Source organism: Giraffa tippelskirchi, chromosome 10, assembly GCF_054371585.1.
Source record: "Giraffa tippelskirchi isolate mGirTip1 chromosome 10, T2T-mGirTip1v1.2.pri, whole genome shotgun sequence".
Classification (NCBI taxonomy): domain Eukaryota; kingdom Metazoa; phylum Chordata; class Mammalia; order Artiodactyla; family Giraffidae; genus Giraffa; species Giraffa tippelskirchi.
This window is the reverse complement of record NC_137284.1, coordinates 160395197-160418003: the sequence shown is the minus strand read 5'-3', so window position 1 is coordinate 160418003 and position 22807 is coordinate 160395197. Positions and strand designations below refer to the sequence as shown.

The following is a 22807-nucleotide window of genomic DNA, read 5'->3' as shown; positions in this document are numbered from 1 at the left end:
ACGGGGTCACTGCTTTACAGTAAGGACTAAGCACTTTACAGTAAGGACTAAGCACTTTACAGTAAGGACTAAGCACTTTTTTTAAAAAGGATGTTAGGGCTTCCTCGGTGGTCCGGTGGTAAAGAATCCACCTGCCCGTGCAGGAGACACGGGTTCGAGCCCTGATCTGGGAAGATCTCACGTGCCTCGGAGCAACGAGGCCCAGGAGCCGCACCTGCTGAGGCCCAGGCACCCTGGAGCCTGTGTGCAGTGACCGGACATGCCACCCTAACGAGGGCCTGCGCCCCGCAACCGGAGAGCAGCCGCAACCAGAGAGACGTCCCCGCAGCCACGGGACCCAGTGCGGCCAAGACTGAAGTTTAAAAAAAGAGGAGGCAACAGTGATCTGAATTAGCTTAATTATTTTCGTGAAAAGACATCAGAGTATTTCAGACCCTGAAAGAATGAATTCTGCAGTATGAATATTTTATTAAAGTTCTTTATTTTGAAATAATTTAAAACTTGAGGAAAAGTTACAAAAATACATTTCATCTGTATAAAGCTCACCCGGACCCACCAACGCAGACATTTACCGCGTCTGTGCTCTGCCCACGCGCAGTGAGGGGAGGGGGCCCTGTCCTTCAGGGGCAGTGTGAGCACCCCGCCGTGGGAGCGTCTGTCCTGTGAGTTCACGCCGAGAGCCCAGCTCAGCCGGTGCGTCAGGTGGGCCCAGGCTCCACCTGCTCACGTGGGGACTTGAGAGTTGTGGGGAGTCAGTGACACTCCTGGGGGAGATGTCCCGTCCCACGGGGGATCCCGAGGTGAGGAGCCAGGAGCACCCTCCACACCCACGAGGCTTGAGTCAGCTGCCGACTTTTCCAGGACACTGGCCTCCGGGACACTTCACTTATCAACACAACATCAGGCGCGTTTAACGGACGACTTCTGAATTTTTAACCAATATATAAAAAGATACAACCACCACCAAGTTCTCTCATCAGACTGCAGCCTCGAGCTCATTACGTCCCTGAAAAAATAAGGCACTGCACACCCACTCCCCCGTCTCCTCGCCGCCCAGCGCCCGCCCCGTCCGCCCAGCCTCGCGAAGACATAAATACACTTATTTCAGAATGGTTTAAAATACAAATACAATATTACCCTGGAGCAAAATACAGTCCTTCACACGACAGTTGGCGCCACAGCTGCACCCGCCTTTCATGTGAGCCGTACAAGGAGACGCCCTGCAGACAGGGGCACCCCTGCGCCCTGCCCACTACATCCTGAGGGCCCCGCGCCCCTGCAGGGCCCGCACGCACAGCTCAGCCCGCTCCCGCAGGGCTCCGGCCTCCGGGGCGCCCCTCAGCAGGAAGTGGCCGATGAACAGCTTCAGGCCCTCACGCAGCAGGCCCAGCGCCGGCTTGTCCGACACCCTGGGGAGGAAGGGACACGGTCAGCGGCCGGACGCCCTTGTGCTCTGGCGGAGGGACCCCGGAGAGGGAGACATGCCTAGTTCCCACTGAAGCAGAATCGTCAATGCAGAACACATTCTATCAGTCAGAAATCATCTTCAGTTCGCTATTAGGCAAGTCTCCCGTTCCCCAAATTAATGTACAAGACATTATTAAAATTAAAACTGAAAAGCTGTACCTAAATGCAACATAAAGCACGACAAACTTGCTTTCCTAAGATAACAGAACTGACAATGCTTTCTCTTTTCTTTTCCATATGTTTCTATCAAAAAAGCTGGGAACAAACCTTGCAAAAATCAAACCAAGGTCTTCAGCTTCTGTCTCCATCAGCAGCGTGTGTAACACTTTCCGTAAGAAGTGGACTCTGGGTTTGTCCAATTCACTGAATTCAACAACCTAATAGAGTCAGGATAAACAATAACAAAGTCACGCTGATTCAGCCAACTTTTCAATGGTTTCTAAACACAGTCTGAGGGAACAGCTGCCCATCCCCACCCCCTTAACCAAGGTTACTCCCAGTTTTATAAAGTGGCCCAGCTGCGGCCCTGGGCCCCCTCATCCATGTTGCAGGGTGTGCGCCCACTGGCGGGGGACTCAGCAGAGCTCAGTCAAGTTCAGGGGTGGAGGGACACCGAGCAAAGCAGGGCTCCCTACAGCTGAGACAGGCGCCGTCATCTCCACGCCTCAGAGAAACTACGCCAACTAAAACCACACACACCCAGAATCTAGGTCCAGGAGGGGCAACTTTGTACATATAAAAATCACAGTGCACGTATACAGTGGAGCACTATACAACACCAATAACATCTGAGCACGGAGCTGCCGAGATCAGTGTGGACACATTCCAAGCCTATGCCGAAGTAAAGTAACTAAAAGGACAGCCGCAGCCCGGTGGCCCGGCACCACCAACTGTGCGGGGTGAAGAGTGCGCAGACGGAGGCCCACTCAGAGCCCCTGCGAAGGGAGGAGGGGCCGGCCTGCCCCAGGGGCGACTCCAGGACCTACTGCAGCCGAGGGACACGCCATGCGCCGCCCCTTCTGAGCTCAGACTGGCGCACGCGGAAGGCGAGAGCCCCCAGCGACGAGGAAGCCCGAGCGGTCTGTGCCGTAGGCGTGCCCCGGGCTGGGTGCGGGGCGAGGCTGTGGGCCCTCACGCCCAGTGCAGCGGCTGACATCCAAGCCCCCACCCCAAACGCACAGGAGGGTAACTCGACAGGCTCGTGAGCAGGCCCCGCACTCGCGCCCCCAGCCCCGTGGAGAGGAGCCAGCAGCTGTCACGGGCCTACCAGCAACTTGATGCCGCGTGCTCGTCTGCCGATGATGAGGACGTTTTCCAGGTGAGTCAGGATCCAAGGACGTGTGTGTTCCTAAGGCACCCAACACACCGGCCCCTGGGCCCTGAGCTCGCCTCTGGACTGCACGTTCACGTATACGGGGACTTCTCCCCCTAAAACGCACTGCAGGACCACAAGCTCTGAAGCGGGGAGGCCCCTGACACGTGGAACCAGAATTCAGAGGCGACGGTCACGTCAGACAAGGCCTATGACTCCCACGGGGTCTGTGCCCCGACCCCACGCAGCTCAAGCTCGGCAGTGAACTTCCAGCTTCAGCGCCCTGAGTTACTCCACGCGACGCACACACCTTTAAGAGGGAGAGTGGCAGAGACTTCGTCTTCAACAAGTGGGCCACCAGATGAACCAAATTAGCAAAATTAGTGGCTGGCAAGTTTTCTAGGTCTCGAAATTTGTCCCACATGCTGAACTGGAATGTCATCTAATAGAACAATAAGAAGTAGGAAAACAGTTAAAATTCCACAAATTCTTAGAATAATCACTACAAACCTAATCCAAAGGTATTGTACTCAGTCACTTAGATGTAATATCCTTAAGATGAAGACTTGCTAGAAACAACTACACCGGCTTCGGGTACACAGTAGTTTGAAACCGCTTCACGTCATCTTTCTTTTGAGATGCTATCCCTCAAATCAGAGAGACACTAGACTGAAGAGGCCTTGTTGGTCAACCAGGTCACAGCACCCTCACCTGTGACAGGGCAAGGGGACTTGGGGACGGGGGTCCGGGGGAGCCCACCCACCGCACTCGGCTCGGGGCCCACAGTCAGACAGTGGACGGCAGGTGGCCTCCCAGCCCCGTCACCTGAAACCTGCGCTCGTAGGCACAGAACTTGCCGGCCAGGAAGGCGTAGAAAGGGTTGTAGGTCTTCTCTTGCAGGCAGCAGTCCACCAGGACATGAACGATCTCTCTCTCCTGCTGATCTTTAAGCCCCAGCCTGGAGGACAGAAGCAGCGAGCCCTGAACCTTCAACCTGCCGAATGTCGGGAGGCCGAGACAGACAGCTCTCCCAGGAGCACCCCCGGTCCGGCCGTCTGGTGAGGTAAGCCGAGAGGAGAAGGTGGGGGGACGGGACTGGACCCCCGGCCTTGGGGACCCCGGGCCTACACGGGCCTGGGTTGGGCACTGACCCGCAGGAAACAGGGCCTTAGCGGCGGGCCAGCAGTGCGGTCCCTGCCATTGCACCTGCTGTTTCCTGTGTGGGCGGGTCCGGAAACAGTAAGATCCACCCCTTTAGTGCCCAGTGTGGCGTCTGCACAGTCCCGCAATACTTCCCCTGTATTTCTTTCTGAATTTGAAGCAAATAAAGGAAAACTAATATTAGACTTTTTAGATGTACTTTGTCTAAGTATGCAGATGCTTTTAAACCTGATTACAGCTGAGTACAGAAGCCACACGGGAGGTGTTGTCAGAAAGACAACTTGAACAGGAAGAGTTAAGCGACTCATGACAAACAGCGGCCGCCGAGAGCCACCAGGTGGTCCCCCGATTCCTCCAATCAGACAGATCATAAGCTGTCTGCGTCCGAGCGACCGGCGGTCAGTCAGCTGGGGGGACCCCAGCCCCTGACTCAGAGGCCAAGTAGGAGGCGCACACGCGGCTTACTTCAGGAGCTTCTCGAACGCGTCCAGAAAGTCTTCGCTCATCATTACTGTGCAGAATATGTTTCTCCTGACGTCGGTGTTCATTCTCTGCTTGCGGGCGAGTTCCAGGATCTTTGCGCTAACCTGGGAAGAGAGACAACAGGGCTCAGATGGCACAGACGCGCCACTGAGACTTCTCCTTTGGTTCAGGACAGTTACGGAGTTTCTAAACTTATGTGTGTAATCTTGCAGCTTGACCTCGAGGATAACTGTAAGTCACGTGTGAATCCACACGTGTGAGTGCTGAATCTTCATTGCTGACCACCACCCCTGCAACAGCAAGAGACAGAGCAGACCCCCCGGAGGAACCCGCCGGGTCTGGGGGTCTGCCCGTGTAAGCGAGGGGCAGGGCGGCCAGTGTCTGACGGTTGAGTGTCCCCGCACTCCTGTCTGCGTCTAAGTCTCTTAGCTAACGTTCTGATACTTTAAAAAGAAGTAACAGAAATGGAATTACATGACATTACAAAACAACAGCGACTTCTGTAATATCGTCAAATAACCCCAGGGACAGCCGAGTGCAGACACAGTCACCCACGCACCGTCCCCGCGAGTGGCTTCTGCGGAGCCTTCTGCAGACCACCGTCCACCATCGGGGCACCGCTCCAGGCGGACCCTACGATCCACCAGCGCCCGGAGTGCTCGGCGTTCAGGACGCTGTCCCAGGACACTCGGAGCTCGGGGTCCGTGCCCGCGCCAGCGCCGCGCACCTGTAAGAGAGCAGGCCACCGCGGCTCAGCATGGGAGCGCCACCCGGGCCTCTCCCCGCTCGGGCGAGGGCGCTCCTGGCGCGGGATGCTGAGCCCGCAGGGAGGGACACCAGCATCACAGGCGACCTCGCCGCGTGTGGGCTTCCTGGGCCCACCCCCCAGACACGCTGTCAGAGGACAGCGGTCCCGTGGGGGCCCCGAGGAGAGCCCCACGGCCGGCAATAAGGACACTACCAATAGGCCTGTGATCTGTGGGATGCGGCGACGGGACCCGCCCAAGGGGCCCACGGTGAGAAGTCCCAGGGAATTTCAACAGACGAGCCCTCACCCCAGGCTGACCTCGCTGGTCTGGGAGGGACCCTGGCCAGAGGACGTGCCTGTTGAGTCTCTGTGTGGCTGAGGGCTCAGCGCAAGGGCACCCACAGCTCACAAGCGGGGGTCTCAGCACAGAAACCTGCAGATTCCCCCACATCTGGGGACCCCGGCGACTGGACGGGCACCTGACCTGTGGCTCCCATCCGCTGTGTGCAGCGGGGAGCTTAGGCGTGGGGAGGAGGAGGAGGGCCCCCCCAGGGAGGAGGGGGAGGAGCCCCCAAGGAGGAGGAGGCCTCCAGGGAGGGAGGGCCCCCTCCACCCCCAGGGAGGAGGAGGCGGCGGACTCACCAGGCCTCTCTGCAGCTTCCGCAGCCTCTCCACGGGCTCAGGGTCGTAGCCTGGGATCTTGCGCACGTCGTTGTTCTTCAGGGCCAGCAGCGTTTCCAGCATGAAGCGGACCTGAGATGGGGCAGGAAGAGCCACCCTCTCAAATGGGGGGAACCAGTGACCCTTCAACTCGGGAAAGAAGGGACCAGCGTCACGTACACGCTCACGACCGCCGTCCAGCAGTGTTGACAGCAGCACAGCTGCCCGCCCGGGGCTCCCAGCTGCCCCAGCTGCCCCCCTCCCCACCCCGAGTTCTTCCCATTCCTGGCCTTTCTCCTTCTTTAACTTTTAAGCTGGAAATAACACTGTACTTACAGAAAAGCTGCAGGAACAGCAGTGAGAATCCCCACAGGCCCTGAGGAGAGTCCCCAGTCTGAGTGCTGAGACACAAGCCCCATGCCATGTGCATGGAGCACTCGGGGCCATCTTAGCTCAGCACACGCCCCCCAGCCCTCAGCGAGCCCAGACCCCCGCCCACCTCCTCCAGCTTCGGGCCGCAAGCTAAATGCACGTGTCTGCTGACCTCCCTACAGTCAAAGCTAAAGGTCTGTCTAGTCAACGCTATGGTTTTCTCAGTAGTCATATGTGGATGTGCGAGTTGGACCATAAAGAAGGCTGAGCACCGAAGAATTGAGGCTTTTGAACTGTGGTGCTGGAGAAGACTCGAGAGTCCCTTGGACTTCAAGGAGATCCAACCAGTCCATCCTAAAGGAGATCAGTCCTGAATATTCATTGGAAGGAGCCGAAGCTCCAATACTTTGGCCACCTGATGCAAAGAGCTGACTCTTACCCCTGCCTTTTCCCTGAGCATCCAACACCAGGAGCAGGGTGTTGGTCGGGAACCCCCGCTCGGCTCCCAAGACCCTCTGTGGCGGACGTGGCACCTTACCCACCTCTGTGGTCCCCAGGACCCTCAGAAGGCTCAGCCCCCGCCTCTCTCCTCACAGTGAACCTGGCCCCCGTCGCAGGATTTCAAAACTGGGCCAGTTTTCCTTTCCGGTCTGTGTCTCTCAACAACATACTGCCCACCTGGGGACCCAAGCTGGGTACCTGGCGTGACCTCTGACTCCTCTGTCTCTCCCCATCCCCCAAGTCTGAGGACTTCTAAGTCCTAGACTCACGCCCACTACAATTCTGCTGATCATCGCCCTAACCCAAGGTGGCTTTTCTCTTTTTTTGTAGCCAAAGTGACCTGAGCATGAAAACATGCATTTACCTACTCAGACTCATCATGAGCCTCGTGCCTCTGGGATAAAGTTCCGATCCCCTGGGAGGTACACAAGGCCCCGAGGCCAGCCCCTGCCCGCTCCCCGCAGGGAGGCCATCCCTGCTCCTCAAATGAGGCCCCTGCCTCCCCCCAGCCCCCCACGGCTCCTCCATGCCTCTCAGTCTGCAGACCACAAATGAGGCAGGAGTCATGATTGGCTCCACTTTCCAGACAGGGAAACTGAGGCCCGGAGCACTCGGTCCTGTGGCGGCCAAGCACGCTGACCCAAGCGCCTCGCCACAGGCCTCCCCAGTAAGCCTCCTCTGAAACGTTCAGTTTCACTAAACCTCAGCTGAACGTTCTTAAGCCTGTGAGAGTAAAGAAGGTTCATTCACACACTGAAGATAAAGCCGCAACACCAGATCAGGCAGGAGACACAGGGCTCGTGAGGAAGGAAGGGACACGCGCGCTGAGGCCGCGTTCAGGCAGTTAGGAAGCAGGTCGGAGGGGCGCGTACCCTGGTCTGGTCCCGGAACTTGCCACCCGCTCCGCTGGCTTTGGCCTGCGTCTCAGTGATCAGTTCCTTAAGGGACAAAGCATCATCCTTCCTCAGTGAAAAGCCCACGGTCTTCAGCATTAACAGGATCAGCTCGATATCTTTTTCTGTGAAAGTTTCCACAAGTTTCCTCAAAACGTCAAAGATGAGGAGAGACTGTACCACGTGGAAGTTGTACAGATGGGCGATGATGGTGAACAGGTTGTCACACTCCTTCCCGTCTCGCCCGCTTTTATACACGTCATCAAACCTCCTCACCACCGCCTCCAGAAAGTGGGCGCCCACCTGGACGAAGAGCAGAGAGCACATGACTGCAAACAAGAATCACGTTAGCGCGTTATTCACAGGGGCCCTTCTTTCAGCTTAAACGTGTATTAAAAGAATTAGTGCTTTAAAAATTAACATAAAATACGTAGGTGGCAGGATACGAGATCCCACAGGCAGAAAGTTTAAGAACGCGAGGCGAGTCTGAGTGCAGAGAGCTTCCCAGAGGGGAGCCCGAACTGCACACGACCAGAACCAGGCGCCCGCGCGCAGACCTCCTCCAAGGGAGGGGCCTGTCTGGCCAGCAGCCATTCCGGCTCCTCGGAAAAATACAGCTGTGAAAACTGCTAAGAACGCACCCACATCTCTAAAAACATGCTATCTAACACGGCTCACTTCTCCGGCTCAGTCACGGATGGGAAGGATCAACCACCTAGGTCACGGGGGCTGACGGAGCTTCCAGTGGGGGCATTAACCCACAAGGAGGAGCGGGAAGGGTGGGCAGGGACCGCCGCTTTAGGACTGAGTAAGCCCGACCCACGGACGCCCGGTGGGCGGCTGGAAAAGCAGGGGCCGTGCTAAATCCCCGGTGAGGGCGGACTGCAGCGGGGAACACACACGCTGCTGCTGCTGCTAAGTTGCTTCAGTCGTGTCCGACTCTGCGCGACCCCATAGACGGCAGCCCACCAGGCTCCCCTGTCCTTGGGATTCTCCAGGCAAGAACACTGGAGTGGGTTGCCATTTCCTTCTCCAGTGCATGAAAGGGAAAAGTGAAAGTGAAGTTGCTCAGTCGTGTCCAACTCCTAGCGACCCCATGGACTGTAGCCTACCAGGCTCCTCTGTCCATGGGATTTTCCAGGAACACACACGGGTCGTTGCCAAATGGCAAAGTGAGGCAGTGCTGGGGCCTCCGGGAAAGGCAGCCGACGGGAAGGAGAACAAGGACTCTGCCCAGCAGCTCTGACAGGCTGGACGAGCCCTCTCGTTTCCAACGACCTGAGAATACAGTCTAACCGTAAACACCCAGTTCAAGCCTCTTCACTGAAGACACCCCTGAGAACACACTCTTTCAATAACGACCACTATGCTACATTCAAACAGACCTTGAAAAAAGAGACCAGAATTCTGCGGACATCAAGAAAAAGTCTGCACCTGCAAAGCGGGGCTGAATAAACACCTGCCCATCACCTGCCTGGAGCCCCGAGGACTCGCACAGGGGTCGGACCCACAGGGGCGCTCCGCTGCTGAGAGAAGGCGACAAAAGATCCTGTACCGCGTAAGGTCCCAAGGGATCAACAAGTTCCTCTGAAAACAGATGTCGTCTGGGAAAGGAGGCCTCCTTCACGTCCCCCCCTGCTTCCTCCCCCACCTCAGTATAAAGTCCTGTCATCAGAGCACCCTCAAAGGCCCTGGAAGCCGCCACCCTGGGCGAGCGGATGCTAAGGTCAATGCAAGGGTGAAGAAGAGGACCCGCGACGTGGTGGACCCCCTGACCCGACACAGGAGTCCCTGAGCAGGGACCAAAAACCCGGGGGCGGCGGAGGCGGCCGGGCTCCGAGCACCAGGCACTTTAGACACATCGTCCACCGAATCCTGACAAACGCCCCACTTCCCAGACACGGGCAGGTCCGTGGCCCACCCGGGGGAAACCAACGCTCCAAGCCCAGGCGCTGTCCTGTCTCACTTAATGCCGTTTTCCCCCATACTCCGGTGGCCTCCCGCCCAACGCAAAGGCCTGTGCTCAGAACCAGGAACAGCCACCGTCACAGCAGGAACACAGAGAAGACAGAGGCAAGTTGGACAGTACGGTCCAGAGGGAGAGAGACTAACAGCCAACAAGGACCAGTCAGAACCGACCCGGCCCAGCCGCTGGTCCACATCACGCGGGCACCAAGCGTGGCCTGGAGTGAGACGCACAGACAGGGTGGGCCGGGCTGCACCAGCCGGCGGCCACTGAAGCGAGAGGCGCCTGGACGGCCCCCAGCGGCGCGGCAGCCTTACCTCGAGGCCAATCGTGCGGTGCAGGATGCTGACCAGGAGGACGTGCTCCATGAGCAGCCGGGCGGGCATGGCTGCGTCTGGGGCGCAGGCGCTCAGCACGGCGGCAGTCAGCGTGTTGTTCATGTCCTTCCTGCTGTGGCCCATGTACAGCTCCTCCAGCTGGCTGCTGATGGAGGCCAGGTTCGGCTCGCTCAGCCTGCAGACCGGTGGAAAGACAGAGCGACAGGACCGCTGTTTTTGGGTCAATTTAAGAAAAGGGAAAAAGTTACTAATATACCAGCAGGTCCTATTCTGTGTATGCATTTGACCCAGGCAAGCCCCAAACCCAGCGCGTATGCAGAGGACACACAATCCTCTGGGACCCGCAAATAACCTAACTGCTCTCCTTCCAGCGGAGACGCGGCCCCAGTGAAGCACACGCAGGATCCCCGTCAAGACCAGAGAGACCGTGACAAGGACACCCTGCTGCCACCCTGGCTCAGGATCCCCAGGCAGATGCAGGGAACCACCCCGAACACATCCACATGTACTGCTGGGAGAATTCCGACTTTCCCATTTTCAGCTGGCATAAACACCTTTATTTCCTGATGTGGAAAAACAGCTGTACTGGGTGGGGATGGGAGGATGTATACGCAATGCTTCTGTGAGAAAACTACTTTAGCTAAAAAAAGCATCCCAGGCTTTGGCTAGCTCCCAGAATCGCTCCTCCACTGTCAGAAGACAGTCTCTTCAAGGGACAGCACGCAGCGTCTCGAGGTTACCTGTTGATCAGACCTTTGACCTGTTTCTTGAGCCTTTCCAGCTCTTCCTTTTTCTGGGCGTCCTCTGTCTCCTCCACTTGCCTCACGTGAGGTGGGATGTACTTTCCACCATTTTCACCAAGACTCTGCTTGAAAGGACAGACATGAACTCTTCTTAGATGCTGGGTCCCCAGGCAACGGCGCAGGCTGTCACCACTGCCGCGCAATCAACACCCGCTGTCTCCTGAGTGCCCGCGCCAGCCCTCCACGAGCACACCATCGCTAGGTGACTGTCAACACTACATTTCATCACCTCCCTTTCCCTCTGGAGCCCTGCTGACCTGGCTCTGCGCCTCCGGTTTGTGCCCCCAAAGGCCCTACATCCTACTAGTCTGCCAGCTTCAATCGACAGCAGGCACGGCCACGCACAAACGCTGAAATTACATGCACCACCAAGTTGGAGAAGAAGTCTGGAAAAACTTCAAACTTGTTCAAAACTAGTATCTAAGTTTACATGATGAAATTAAAATCAACCTACTGCTCACTGTTTCCTAGACTTTCAACTTACGGGATTACAGATCATTATCACCAACCCTCCCTGACACCTGAGTGACGAAGCCTTTAGGAAACATTTTTTGTAAAGCGTGATCTGTGCTTAGACAGAGAAAGTATGCCCAAAGAAACTTAATCTTAAGATACCCACTAGTATGTCAGTTACACCTCCACAAGCTGTGAAAGAGACTTGGGAACAGTCACAAAGACAGCGCTCAGAGAGACGGACAGCACCTGGGGACTTGCTCAGAGCACCAGGCACGAAAGCACCAGGGACAGAAATGAAAGAGATCACACCCTTCAGGAGGGAAGGTTCCCAGAGACGTTTGACATTAACAGATAAACGCATCAGTGAGAAAATGAGGGAAGGCCTTGCACACAAAAGTCACAGCAAGTGCAGAGGCAGAACGCTGAGCCGAGCCGGTGAGAGGTGGAGAAGGAAGCAATTCCACGAGGCGCACGGTGCAGTGAGGCTGTTTTAACGGCCGAGGGGCCACCCCTCGAGCCCCTGTCTGCCCTGCCATGGGTTCTGAACTTGGTCGTCAGTGTGAGACCTCATCCAACTGAGTGTTAAGAGAGCAGTTTTGTGCTTTAGAAGGACTCACTGCAGGAGCAGCTGGACAGGAAAAGGACTAGGTGAGGGCAGGCAGGGGTGCTGCAGCTGTCCCCAGGATGCACCAGAGGCGGAGCAAAGCAAGGGGGAGGGGAGTCACGTGTGGAGCCTGAGGACAGCCGGTGGGGACGGCCACCACGTCCCTGGGACAGACCCTGGGATGGAAAGGTCTCCAGAGATGTTTCCTCCCTTCCCTATTATCCGCTGTGTGCCCAGTCGTATCCGACCCTGTGACCCCACGGACGGTGGTCCTTCAGGCTCCTGTGTCCATGGGACTCCCCAGGCAGGAGTACTGACCTGACAGACCCACACCCAACCACAACCCTCGTTCCTCTGAAGGAGATCCCGGAGGACCGAGATAGTGCAGACGGTACCTGATCGTCTGTGGGCACACCCTCCGAGGGGTTTCCACTCCTCTCTTCATCTTCTGCAAAACGGACCCTCTTTCTGCCCCCTTCCTCCTTGGCTGTGCCCTGGGCTCCGCGCGCTTCCTCTTCGGCATCGTCCTGGTCCTCCTCCTCCTCCTCGCTCCGCGCATCCTCTGCCGCCTGCCCGCTGCCCCCGTCCAGGTCCTGCTCCTCCCATCCGTCCTCAGCGTCGGTGTCCACCTCACTCCCGGGGGGTGTCGGGTCCGCGCCCTCCTCCGCCTCGCTGCCGCTTTCACACAAGCCACTACTTTCCCCAGGGCCCAGGGCCTCCAGGACATAGTCGAGCCCGTCGCGGGCAAAGCTGAGAGGCACGGAGCTGCTGCCGTCGCCCTTCTTCCTGCGCTTGTTCAAGCCGAGGCGCCGCTCCAACTTTCGGATCTCCCGGTCCTCCTCCTCGTTGGCCGCCAGGAGCGCCCGTTTCCGGGCGGCGACGGCGGCGGCGGGGGTCTTGGTCCTGCCGGGCGGGCCCTGGGCCTGGGTCCGGGCCGGGGCGGCCTTGGGCGGAGCCGGGGGTGGCCGCAGCCCCTCAGACGGCCGGTCGGCCTCCTCCCGCGCCGCCCCCGCCCGGGGGCCACTTGCTCCCCCGGCTCCGCGGCTGCTGCCCGGGCGGGGGTCCTGCGCGGGGCCTGCCGCCCTCTGGAGCCGGCGCACCTTCCTCAGGTGCCGCTTTTCCCTCCTCAGCTCCCGGCGGCTTTTCCTCCCGCCCGGGCGCGCGCGGCCCGCAGCGCGGGGCCCCGCGGGGCCGCCGGGGGACTCGCCCTCCGCGGTCCCCTGCACGAACTCCTCCACGGCTAGCTTCAGCCGCCTCAGGGCCCCCTCCGCACCGCCTCCGCGCTTCCCGCGGCCCATGCGCCGCCGCAAGCCGGCCCGCGCCGACACCGTAGCGCCGGTGGACGCCACCATCTTTGGGGACGCACCAACGCGGGATTTCCGGCCGGAACGGGACTTCCGGGCGGGGAGCGGCGCGGGGCGCGCGGCGCGGGGCTGGCCGAGGCGGCGCCCCCTGTTGGCGGGAGGCAGGCAGCGCAGGGAGCCGCGCGGTGCAGCGTTATTCACGATCAGAAAACAACCCTGATGTCTATCAACAGTAAACCAGATAAATAAACCACGATGTATCCATGTATCAGAGCCCTATGCGAACATAAAAGCCGAGAGGACTACTGCTGCAAAGAAGAACCGAGATGCATGGTAAAAAGAAAACGCTGATTGAAAACAAAACAAAAGGCATAAAATAATTCCATTAATTAAAATTCAAAAAGAGAAATATTTGGTCTTGGATGCAAACGTAAGTTGGAGCAGGAAATCCACCCCACTCCAGTACTCTTGCCTGGAAAATCCCATGGACAGAGGAGCCTGGTAGGCTACAGTCCACGGGGTCGCTAAGAGTTGGACACGACTGAGAGACTTCACTTTCACTTTTCCCTTTCATGCACTGGAGAAGGAAATGGCAACCCACTCCAGTATTCTTGCCTGGAGAATCCCAGGGACGGGGGAGCCTGGTGGGCTGCCGTCTACGGGGTCGCACAGAGTCTGACACGACCGAAGCGACTTAGAAGCAGCAGCAGCAAACTTATGTGGTCAAACCAAAAACAAAACAGCTAATAATCCCACCTGTTTTGAATGGTGGGTCCCTCCAGCCTCTCCCACAAGCCCACAAGAGGGGCTCATGAGCACAAATACAGTATCACTTAAAAATGAAAACCTTGGAGATGATGGTAAAGAAGGCTCCGCCCTTTCTGGGGGAGTGGATCCTTGCGGAGGCACGTGCATGGGCACCTGGGCCGGTGGCGCTGTAGGAACCACGCGCTGGTCGCGGGAGCGCCGTCCTGACTTCGCTGCTCCGGCCTCAGGCCTCCGGACCTCCAGGCTCTGGGTGAGGACGCTCCTGTCTTTCATTGGTGTTGCTCGGATTGCCGGGGTGATATTCCCCCGTTATCGCGCCATGGACGGCCGCCCGCCGGCGTGACTGGTGCCCCCAGAGTTCAAGTCTGCGGGCATCTAGGGACCTGACCTGCTGTGGAAATAGGGCCTTTGCAGATACAAGGGTGGGAGGAGGCCCTGCTGGCCTGGGCAGGCCCTGCATCCAAGGACAATTGTTCCGAACAGAGGGAGGCTGGAGTCCCAGCTCCCATGCGGGGAGACCCACGTGGACGGAGGCAGCGATAAGGACTCAGGGGGCCCGGACTCCCAGGATGGGCCACAGCAGAGGCTGGAGGAGGGTCCGCCTGGACAGGCCCTGTCCTGCAGCACGGGGAGCCCATCCCGCCCGCACCTCAATTCCCAGCTTCCAGCCTCAGGACCGAGCCTGTAGATGTCTGCTTTAAGAGGGGTGGTTTGTACCAAGAAAGCAACACAGATCAGGGAAGGCGGGAGCTGGGGCCCACAGCACTCAGGGCTGAATCGTGACGGGAGCCACACCCGCACAGAAGTGCCAGTCAGGGCTGGGGTTCCGATCCTGACCTCGCTGCTGGGTGACCGGCAAAGGGGGGTGATCAGCGCCCCATTCCACAGGGGTGTCATAACATCAATGAGTTTTGAAGTAACTCGTTTTGCTTTGAAACTGATGCCATCCTCCCCCTCCTCCCCCAGCAGCTCTGCGGGGCTCTCGTTCCTGGTCTGTCCCTCTTTGTCACCTGCATGTGGGTGCAGAGGTCTCCCCAGTGAGGGCTTGTTCCCCAAGGATTCACCCAGCCATCAAAGGCTGAGCCGTGAGCCGTGTCTAATTCGCTCAGCGTGGAGACCTTCCAGACCAGTGCCCTCAATTTCTGGAGAGAAGTGAGGGGGAAGACGGGCCTCCCAGCTGGCACCGCAGGTCTGTGGGTGAGGGGCAGCGGGAGGTGCTCTGGGGAAGGCCCCCCCCCACCCTAGTCTCTCCTGTCCTCCAGTAATTTCTCTGGTGCTGACTGCGGAGAGGGAGCCAGTCACCCTTGCGCCCACCCCTTATTAGTTCAGTTCAGTTCAGTCGCTTAGTCGGGTCTGACTCTTTGCGACCCCATGAATCGCAGCACGCCAGGCCTCCCTGTCCATCACCAACTCCCGGAGTCCACCCAAACCCATGTCCATCGAGTCAGTGATGCCATCCAACCATCTCATCCTCTGTCGTCCCCTTCTCCTCCTGCCCCCAATCCTACCAAGCATTAGGGTCTTTTCCAATGAGTCAACTCTTCTCATGAGGTGGCCAAAGGATTGGAGTTTCAGCTTCAACATCAGTCCTTCCAATGAACACCCAGGATTGATCTCCTTTAGGATGAATTGATTGGATCTCCTTGCAGTCCAAGGGACTCTCAAGAGTCTTCTCCAACACCACAGTTCAAAAGCATCAATTCTTCGGCGCTCAGCTTTCTTCACCGTCCAACTCTCACATCCATACCTGACCACTGGAAAAACCATAGCCTTGACTAGACGGACTTTTGTTGGCAAAGTAATGTCTCTGCTTTTTAATATGCTATCTAGGTTGGCCATAACCCTCCTTCCAAGGAGTAAGCGTCTTTTAATTTCATGGCTGCAATCGCCATCAGCAGTGATTTTGGAGCCCAAAAAAATAAAGTCTGACACTGTTTCCACTGTTTCCCCATCTATTTCCCTTGAAGTGATGGGACCAGATGCCATGATCTCAGTTTTCTGAACGTTGAGCTTCAAGCCAACTTTTTCACTCTCCTCTTTCACTTTCATCAAGAGGCTCTTTAGTTCTTCTTCACTTTCTGCCATAAGGGTGGTGTCATCTGCATATCTGAGGTTATTGATATTTCTCCCGGCAGTCTTGATTCCAGCTTGTGTTTCTTCCAGCCCAGCGTTTCTCATGATGTACTCTGCATATAAGTTAAATAAGCAGGGTGACAATATACAGCCTTGACATACTCCTTTTCCTATTTGGAACCAGTCTGTTGTTCCTTGTCCAGTTCTAACTGTTGCTTCCTGACCTGCATACAGGTTTCTCAAGAGACAGGTCAGATGGTCTGGTATTCCCATCCCTTTCAGAATTTTCCAGTTTATTGTGATCCACACAGTCAAAGGCTTTGGCATAGTCAATAAAGCAGAAATAGTTCTGGAACTCTCTTGCTTTTTCGATGATCCAGCGGATATTGGCAATTTGATCTCTGGTTCCTCTGCCTTTTCTAAAACCAGCTTGAACATCTGGTAGTTCACAGTTCACATATTGCTAAAGCCTGGCTTGGAGAATTTTGAGCATTACTTTACTAGCATGTGAGATGAGTGCAATTGTGCGGTAGTTTGAGCATTCTTTGGCATTGCCTTTCTTTGGGATTGGAACGAAAACTGATCTTTTCCAGTCCTGTGGCCACTGCTGAGTTTTCCAAATTTGCTGGCATATCGAGTGCAGCACTTTCACAGCATCACCTTTGAGGATTTGAAATAGCTCAACTGGAATTCCATCACCTCCACTAGCTTTGTTCGTAGTGATGCTTTCTAAGGCCCACTTGACTTCACATTCCAGGATATCTGGCTCTAGGTGAGTGATCACACCATTGTGATTATCTGGGTCATGAAGATCTTTTTTGTACAGTTCTTCTGTGTATTCTTGCCACCTCTTCTTAATATCTTCTGCTTCTGTTAGGTCCATACCATTTCTGTCCTTTATCGAGCCCATCTTTGCATGAAATGTTCCTTTGGTATCTCTAATTTTCTTGAAGAGATCTCTAGTCTTTCCCAATCTGTTGTTTTCCTCTATTTCTTTGCATTGATCGCTGAGGAAGGCTTTCTTATCTCTCCCTGCTATTCTTTGGAACTCTGCATTCAGATGGGAATATCTTTGCTTTTCTCCTTTGCTTTTCGCTTCTCTTCTCTTCCCAGCTATCTGTAAGTCCTCCTCAGACAGCCATTTTGCTTTTTTGCATTTCTGTTCCATGGGGATTGTCTTGATCCCTGTCTCCTGTACAATGGCACGAACCTCTGTCCATAGTTCATCAGGCACCCTGTCTATCAGATCTAGTCCCTTAAATCTATTTGTCATTTCTACTGGATACTCATAAGGGATTTGATCTAGGTCATACCTGAATGGACTAGTGGTTTTCCCTACTTTCTTCAATTTAAGTCTGAATTTGGCAATAAGCAGTTCATGATCTGAGCCACAGTCTGCTCCCGGTCTTGTTTTTGCTGACTGTATAGAGCTTCTCCATCTTTGGCTGCAAAGAATATAATCAATCTGATTTCGGTGTTGACCATCTGGTGATGTCCACGTGTAGAGTCTTCTCTTGTGTTGTTGGAAGAGGGTGTTTGCTATGACCAGTGCGTTCTGTTGGCAAAACTCTATTAGCCTTTGCCCTGCTTCATTCTGTACTCCAAGGCCAAATTTGCCTGTTACGCCAGGTGTTTCTTGACTTCCTACTTTTGCATTCCAGTCCCCTATAATGAAAAGGACATCTTTTTTTGGGTGTTAGTTCTAGAAGGTCCTGTAGGTCTTCATAGAACCGTTCAACTTCAGCTTCTTCGGCGTTACTGGTCGGGGCATAGACTTGGATTACTGTGATATTGAATGGTTTGCCGTGGAAACCAACAGAGATTATTCTATCGTTTTTGAGATTGCATCCAAGTACTGCCTTTCGGACTCTTTTGTTGACCATGATGGCTACTCCATTTCTTCTAAGGGATTCCTGCCCACAGTAGTAGATATAATGGTCATCTGAGTTAAATTCACCCATTCCAGTCCATCTTAGTTATTCTTAGAATGTCGACGTTCACTCTTGCCATCTGCTGTTTGACCACTTCCAATTTGCCTTGATTCAAGGACCTAACATTCCAGGTTCCTATGCAATATTGCTCTTTACAGCATCAGACTTTGCTTCTATCACCAGTCACATCCACAGCTGGGTATTGTTTTTGCTTTGGCTCCATCCCATCATTCTTTCTGGAGTTACTTCTCCACTGATCTCCAGTAGCATACTGGGCACCTACCGACCTGGGGAGTTCATCTTTCAGTGTCCTATCTTTTTGCCTTTTCATACTGTTCACGGGGTTCTCAAGGCAAGAATACTGAAGTGGTTTGCCATGCCCTTCTCCAGTGGACCACATTCTGTCAGACCTCTCCACCATGACCCATCCGTTTTGGGTGGCCCCACATGGCATGGCTTAGTTTCATTGAGATAGACAAGGCTGTGGCCGGTTATAGCAGGAACCAAAAAGACCCTGATGCTGGGAAATACTGAAGGCGGGAGGAGAAGGGGATGACAGAGGATGAGACGGTTGGATGGCATCATCGACTCAGTGGACATGAATTTGAATAAGCTCCGGCAGTTGGTGATGGACAGGGAGGCCTGGCAGCAAAGAGTCGGACACGACTGAGCGACTGAACTGAACTGAACTGAATCCCGTCACTTGCTCCTGCTGCGTGCTCTTGGAGGGCCCGGTACCCAGCCGGGCTTGGGTCAGCGCGTTCCCAGCTCCTCTGCCTCTGCTCCGACTGGGGCCCGGCTTTCGCTCAGGAGTTTTCTTGCTCTGAAGCCATGACTTCGAAGACCTCATGGGGGCTTAACGTGGGGGGGTCGTGGGGGTGTTTTTCAGCCCCAGGATCCTGGGGGAAGGCGGCCTTTGCAGCGATTCTGTCTGCCCCACACCTGGGGGAGCTGCGCCTCTCGGAGCCTGGACGGGGCCGCAGGCCTGGGGGCGCTGGACGGCTCGTGCCTTTTTTCCCTGGTTCTAGTGAGAGGGGCTGGCCGGGGGGGAAGAGGGGGCTTGGGCATCTGACTGCACACGTGAACGAGCCCACGGATGACAGGGGCTGATGCGTGGGCGACACAGGCCATGGCGAGTGTTAGGGCTGAGTGCTGGCGTGCGTGTGCGTGTGTGTGTGCTGGTGCGGGCCAGAGGCGGGGCTGGAGAAGTGGGTGAGGCCCGGGGGCAAGGCCTGGGCTTGATGCTGGGCGCAGTGGGGTGCCGGTGAAGACGTGGGCAGAGGCTGGGGTGACCAGAACGGGGCTGCGTTTCGAAGCGACGGCCCGGCAGCTGGCAGGGCTGCCTGCGGCGACTCAGAATTGATGGGCAGACGGAGGCTGTTGCATCAGACGCTTGCTCCCCAGCCTGGAACAAACTGCTGGCTGCTGACAGTTCTTTAAATAATAGCATGGATGATCTATTAAGAGTAAGAAGATACACAGCGGGAGTCTAACCTTCCACCGTGTCTCAGTCCGTATGGGCTCCTACAACAGAGCACCATGGACCGCGGCTGAGACTTCAGGCATCTGCTCCCCACGCCTCTGCAGCTGGACGTCAGAGATCCGGGTGCCAGCCAACCTGGTATCTGGTGGGGGCTCGCTTCCTGGTTCACTGGTGGCCGTCCTCAGGCGGCGTCCACAGCTCAGGGGGAGGCGCCGGGCCCGTCTGGGGACCCGGGTGTAAGGACCCTAACCCCATCGTCAGCACCCCACCCCTCAACCTAATGAGCTGCCAAAGACCCCACCTCCTAACACCTTCCCCCAACACACACGCATTCGGGGGAACATAGACATTCAGTCTAGAACACTCAGCTTCCCAAACTTTTTTTGTTTCAATGTACTGATTGCTTTTAAACAATATTTTAAAATATTGTTTTCTTCTGGTACGAACATAATTCATGCTCACCAAAACCCCCTGAGATATCCTGGTTAGATGTGTGACGAAGAAAGGGGGGCCCGGGGACTTGCCTGGCCGTCCAGTGACCGAGACTCCGAGCTCCCAATGCCGGCGGCTCGGGCTAAATCTCTGGTCAGGGAACTAGAATGCACATACTGCAGCTAAGAGTTGGTGCAGACGGCGAAGACCCCGCACGGCCACAGCAATAAGCACTAGAAGGGGCTGCCTCAGGCTCTTCCTCCCAGAAACACATTTCCTCCCAGAGAGTCAATGCACGTATTAACTGGTGTTACGACCGCTCTTCACCGAAGTAGGACACATTGCTGTGCAGTTGCCCGTCTGCTCCTGATGGCACAGCGCGGGTTTTCCCACCTCAGTAACCTCGTCTCCACAGCAGTGCTGCCCGGGGTCCTGTTCCCAGACCCCTGTGGCCAGAATCTGCATCTACCAGCTTCCCAGGATCCCAGCCCAGCACTGAGCGTGGGAGACCTGCTGGTTCTGGGTCCCTCACTCTTTTCAATGGGTTTATGGGCATAGTTTATGGACCCAATCTGCTAATCGTGAATATTTGTTTCCTTTTAAAAACATACATACTACACTATTCAACAGCGCCACAACAAATATTCCTCTGTGTGTATGTGTAGGACCATTTAAGCGTTTTACACAGTTATCATCCTACACATTGTTTAGGTGTGTGTGTATGCTAAGTGGCTTCAGCCGTGTCCGACTCTTTGCGACCCCATAGGCTGTAGCCCTTCCAGGCTCCTCTCTCCATGGGACTCTCCAGGCAAGAACACCTGGGTGGGTTGCCTTTTCCTTCTCCAGGGGATCTTCCCAACCCAGGAATCAAACCTGCATCTCTTACATCTCCCGCATGAGCAGACAGACTCTTCACCACTAGCACCACCTGGGAAGCCCTGGTTAGGGAAATTGTATAAATATATTTTTTGAATGAACAGATAATGTCAATTTCCAACCAGAAACCTGGGCCAGCTCCTCCAAATAGAGAGTGTGAGTGTTGTAGCCATGCGTTCTGGGAAACAGACTCACTCAGAAGGACCATGCAGATAGTGGAGTGCAGTTTATTACACTGGCAGGCCCAAGGCAGAGTCTCCTCTTAGCCAAGGACCCCGACCAGTTTTTGTGAAAACTGTATATACCCTAAGTGTACGTGCCCAAACCCACCTCCCCCAATTCCCTGAAACTAGTCTGAACAAAGGAAAAGAAAGATACAATCAAAGTTAACCCGTGATTCATATGCCTTAAGCCTAGGTAGTTAACAGTGGACAATTATCTATAGGCCTGTGCTCACACCCCAATAAGCACAATAGAATTTATGATTCTATCCGGTTACACAGATAATTAGGGTATTCTTTTAGGATGGAGAGTCTAGGTATGAGCCCTGGGGCTCTTCCATCCTGGGGGCCCGGTTGTCTAGTTGGTATGTCGTTTCCTTAGATCCTGGGCATATAGCTCAAAGCCCACAGTCCGGCCCAAGATGGAGTTCTGCTTTCAAGATGGAGCCTGTTCTGTTTCCTCCTTCATGAGGACCTGCCCCTCACACCCTCCCCTTCAGGACCTGCCTGGGGCTTCCTCTTGGCCCACCTGACAGGTGGCAGGTCAGCGACCTCCTCTGCAGCACCCTCACCACCCCGCCTCCTCCCCAGCAGCCAGCCCTCCGACTCCAATCTAGACCGTCCGGTCAGACCCAGGCCTGCTGCCCCGGCCGCTGCCCCGGGCCCAGGCCTGACCTTGTCCTCTGCAGTCCGTTCTCAGCCTGAGGGACCGCTTCAGCCCTTCCGGTCCCCCAGCAGCCGCCGCCCCCTCCGCACCCCCACCACCGAGCTCCTGGGCCTGGCCTCCCTGGCGTCCAGAGTGCCCTGTCTGCCCGCCGTGGCTGAAGCCGGCTCCCTGCCTGCTGCTCCCGTGGGACCCTCGACCCAGGGGAATCTTTGTGGTCTTCTCTGCATCTGCGGCGGAGGCAGCAGCTTGATTCCGGCTTCTTCCGCTTCCTGCAGCCTGTTTCCACCTCCAGGGGCTGCTTCAACTCCAGGCAGGAAGCAGGCGGGGAACGAATGAATGAATAATGAGTGAGTAGACGCCTTCAGATCCTACTGGGGCTTAGGCGAACCTTCACGTCCTCAGTCTTTTCCTTTCACTATGTTAAGAAAAAGACTTTCCAGGTGGCAGTAGCGGTAGAGAGCCCCCACGCCGATGCAGGAGATGTAAACGATGTGGGTCCGATCCCTGGGTGGGGAAGATCCCCTGGAGGAGGAAATAGCAATTCACTCCAGTGTTCTTGCCTAGAGAATCTCCTGGACAGAGAAGCCTGGCGGGCTACAGTCCACGGGGTCTCAAAGAGTCGGACACAACTCAAGTGAGTTAGCACGCATGCACGCATGTTAATTACCAGCTGCACGTAATTACCAGCTGCACGTTTTAGCCAAGAGCAGTGGGGGCCAGGTGAGCTCTAGCAAGGGGTCAGATGGACCGGGAGACCCCCAGGGGAGGGTCTGCCAGTGAGGGCGGGCCTCTGAGCCAAGCTCCTGTTCCGGCCAGAGCGTGGGGTTTGTTCTGTTGGCTGCAGGGTCAGCTCGCCAGGCGACACTCACTCACAGGGGACTAAGGAGCTCCCCCCAGGTCGCAGACCTGGGCTGACATCTCTGCCGAGTAGAGGAAAGGGAAAAAAGTCGTAGCTGTACTTTGTGATTTTCAGTATTTTTAGTTTACAAGCCAACTATTCATCACATTAAGACATTGATCTATAAATAAAACTGAAGGCAGTGATACATCTGGGTCTTTGCAGGCCTCAAGTTGAGGCAATGATCTGTAAATATATTTGTCTGTGTCATTGATCCCTTTTTTTATTAAGGTCGCGGCTTTCACTGTGGTTATCAATTTCATTCCGGATTACCAAAGTCCTTACAAAACCTTTGTTCGCTGGTGTGGGCTGCCTCGGTCAGCGCTTATGCATTGGAGTAACATAAAGTTACATCCACTTCTGGCTGGAGTTCAGCTGTGTCGTTAATTT

General features: G+C 55.7%; 1 protein-coding gene across 2 annotated transcripts; it reads right to left on the bottom strand.

Annotated features, from left to right (window-relative positions):
- Positions 1 to 464: 464 nt before the first annotated feature.
- NOM1 (nucleolar protein with MIF4G domain 1) lies at positions 465 to 13126 on the bottom strand. 2 transcript variants are annotated; one of them, XM_081535465.1, is made up of 11 exons: positions 12160 to 13126; positions 10642 to 10769; positions 9881 to 10076; positions 7577 to 7900; positions 5814 to 5924; positions 4983 to 5150; positions 4406 to 4527; positions 3605 to 3737; positions 3090 to 3221; positions 1735 to 1844; positions 465 to 1409 (listed from the first exon to the last, which is right to left on the bottom strand). In XM_081535465.1, exons 1-11 carry the CDS (start codon positions 13114 to 13116, stop codon positions 1253 to 1255), a joined length of 2538 nt encoding a protein of 845 aa, XP_081391591.1. In that variant the 5' UTR covers positions 13117 to 13126; the 3' UTR covers positions 465 to 1252. The 2 variants fall into 2 exon arrangements, with proteins under 2 accessions (XP_081391591.1, XP_081391592.1); XM_081535466.1 differs by having other exon boundaries at positions 10642 to 10766.
- Between the last annotated feature and the right edge of the window lie 9681 nt (positions 13127 to 22807).

What these genes read in the sequence shown, in the direction of transcription:
- NOM1 (XM_081535465.1), bottom strand. Translation starts at nt 13,116, where the DNA reads ATGGTGGCGTCCACCGGCGCTACGGTGTCGGCGCGGGCCGGCTTGCGG. An exon ending in TGCCACTCTCCCTCTTAAAG is followed by an intron (nt 1,845 to 3,089) that starts GTGTGTGCGTCG and finishes TGACTCTATTAG; the next exon opens with GTTGTTGAATTCAGTGAATT. An exon ending in CTTGGTTTGATTTTTGCAAG is followed by an intron (nt 1,410 to 1,734) that starts GTTTGTTCCCAG and finishes CTTCCTCCCCAG; the next exon opens with GGTGTCGGACAAGCCGGCGC.